General features: G+C 59.3%; 1 protein-coding gene across 1 annotated transcript; it reads left to right on the top strand.

Annotated features, from left to right (window-relative positions):
- Positions 1-267: 267 nt before the first annotated feature.
- On the top strand, positions 268-1,601 carry LOC144474076 (somatostatin receptor type 5). The gene has a single exon (XM_078188559.1). The coding sequence runs from the start codon at positions 268-270 to the stop codon at positions 1,531-1,533; it is 1,266 nt and encodes a 421-aa protein (XP_078044685.1). The 3' UTR covers positions 1,534-1,601.
- Positions 1,602-1,863: the final 262 nt, after the last annotated feature.

Genomic DNA, 1,863 nt, shown 5'->3' with positions numbered 1-1,863 from the left:
GGATCGCGGTCGAGAACGTCGATCCGTCCGCCGTGTCCCGACCAGGAAGATAAGATCGCGATCGCTCGCTTCGAGGAGAAGGAGTTGAGCTAACAAAGAGGGACCGGCTCTCTGGATTGCTCGAATTTCCGCTGAGTGATTGCGCCGGGTTTTCCAGCGGAGTCGCGCGGACCGTAGCGCTGAGAAACAGTCCCCGGGCGATCGGTGATCACAGCGAGAGATTTGAGAGCGGATCCATCGTCGCGAAGAGGCTCCATGGACTCCGCCATGAACGCCACGTCGATGTACACGACCAGCGTGATCGACTACGCGCGAAAGGTCAGCCAAAACGACTCGATGATACCGAACTGCGAGGCGGACCTGCCGATCGTCTCGCTGGTCAACCAGATCCTCTACTCCATCGTCTGCATCGTCGGCCTTCTCGGCAACACCCTGGTGATCTACGTGGTGCTGCGATTCTCGAACATGCAGACAGTGACGAACACGTACATACTGAACCTGGCGATCGCCGACGAGTGCTTCCTGATCGGCATACCGTTTCTGGTAACCACCATGAGCCTGCGCAGCTGGATCTTCGGGAAGATGATGTGCAAAGCGTACATGACCACCACGAGCATCAACCAGTTCACCAGCAGCATATTCCTGCTGATCATGAGCGCGGACCGTTACGTGGCCGTCTGCCATCCGATCTCGTCGCCGCAGATCCGCACGCCGTTGATCTCCGGCTGGGTGACGAAGATCGCCTGGATCGCCAGCGCTGTCTTCATGGTGCCGATCATCCTCTACGCGAACGCGATGGAGGGCGAGAAGGGGATCACGTGCAACATCTACTGGCCGAACCATCAGGGCGGTCACACGGCGTTCACCCTCTACACGTTCATCCTGGGCTTCGCCGTGCCGCTGATCCTGATACTGAACTTCTATTTCCTGGTGATCAGGAAGCTGCAGACGGTCGGCCCGAAGGCCAAGTCGAAGGAGAAGAAACGCTCGCAGCGGAACGTGACCAAGCTCGTGCTGACCGTGATCACCGTCTACGTGTTCTGCTGGCTGCCCTATTGGCTGACCCAGGTCGCCTTGATCTACACGCCGCCGAAGCAGTGCCAGAGCCAGATCACCATCACGATATTCCTGCTTGCCGGGTTTCTCAGCTACAGCAACAGCGCGATGAACCCGATACTGTACGCGTTCCTCAGCGACAACTTCAAGAAGAGCTTCCTGAAGGCGTGCACCTGCGTCGGTGGTAAGGACGTGAACGCCGCGCTGCACATCGAGAACAGCGTGTTCCCGCGGAGGAACAAGGCGGGCGCGGAGAGGTTGCAGTCGAGCCGGCAGCCGGTCTCCGGCCAGTCGAGGCTCGGCCTAGAGGACGAGGAAGACGCCGAGAGGTGTCTGATCAGCAAGACGTCCACCACGACGGTGACGCTGACCTCGCGGTCGAACATCACCATCGGGAACGACTCGAAGGAGCAACAGCAGAGGGAGAAGGACACGATGAAGAACGGCGCGCAGCTGACGCTGCTGACGCAGGTCTAGAGCGACGGCGGGAACCGTCGAGCCGCAACGATCCAACGAATCAGAAACGACCGACTGACACGCCGACCTCGAGACAGAAGGAGGAGGCTCCTCATTCTCTTCTACGCTCGATCGAGATGCCCGAACGAGGCATCCGAGATCCCCGGATCCGCCGAGGTCCCGGAGGAGAGGCCTCGAGGAAGAGAGACAGACTCCTCCTTCCTTCTATCTTTCTCTCTCTCTCTCTCTCTCTTTCTCTCGGGACACCGTCTACAGCCATCGAAGAGCAACGGCCACCTAGATCTTCGTCCCATCGAACACTCGACGTAGTGGTGCCTCCTGTCCAGCGAA

The sequence above is a fragment of the Augochlora pura genome, chromosome 8 (genome assembly GCF_028453695.1).
Source record: "Augochlora pura isolate Apur16 chromosome 8, APUR_v2.2.1, whole genome shotgun sequence".
Lineage (NCBI taxonomy): Eukaryota > Metazoa > Arthropoda > Insecta > Hymenoptera > Halictidae > Augochlora > Augochlora pura.
Note: the sequence above shows the minus strand (reverse complement) of the source record. Positions and strands in the feature narration are given on the sequence as shown.

What these genes read in the sequence shown, in the direction of transcription:
- LOC144474076 (XM_078188559.1), top strand. Translation starts at nt 268, where the DNA reads ATGAACGCCACGTCGATGTACACGACCAGCGTGATCGACTACGCGCGA.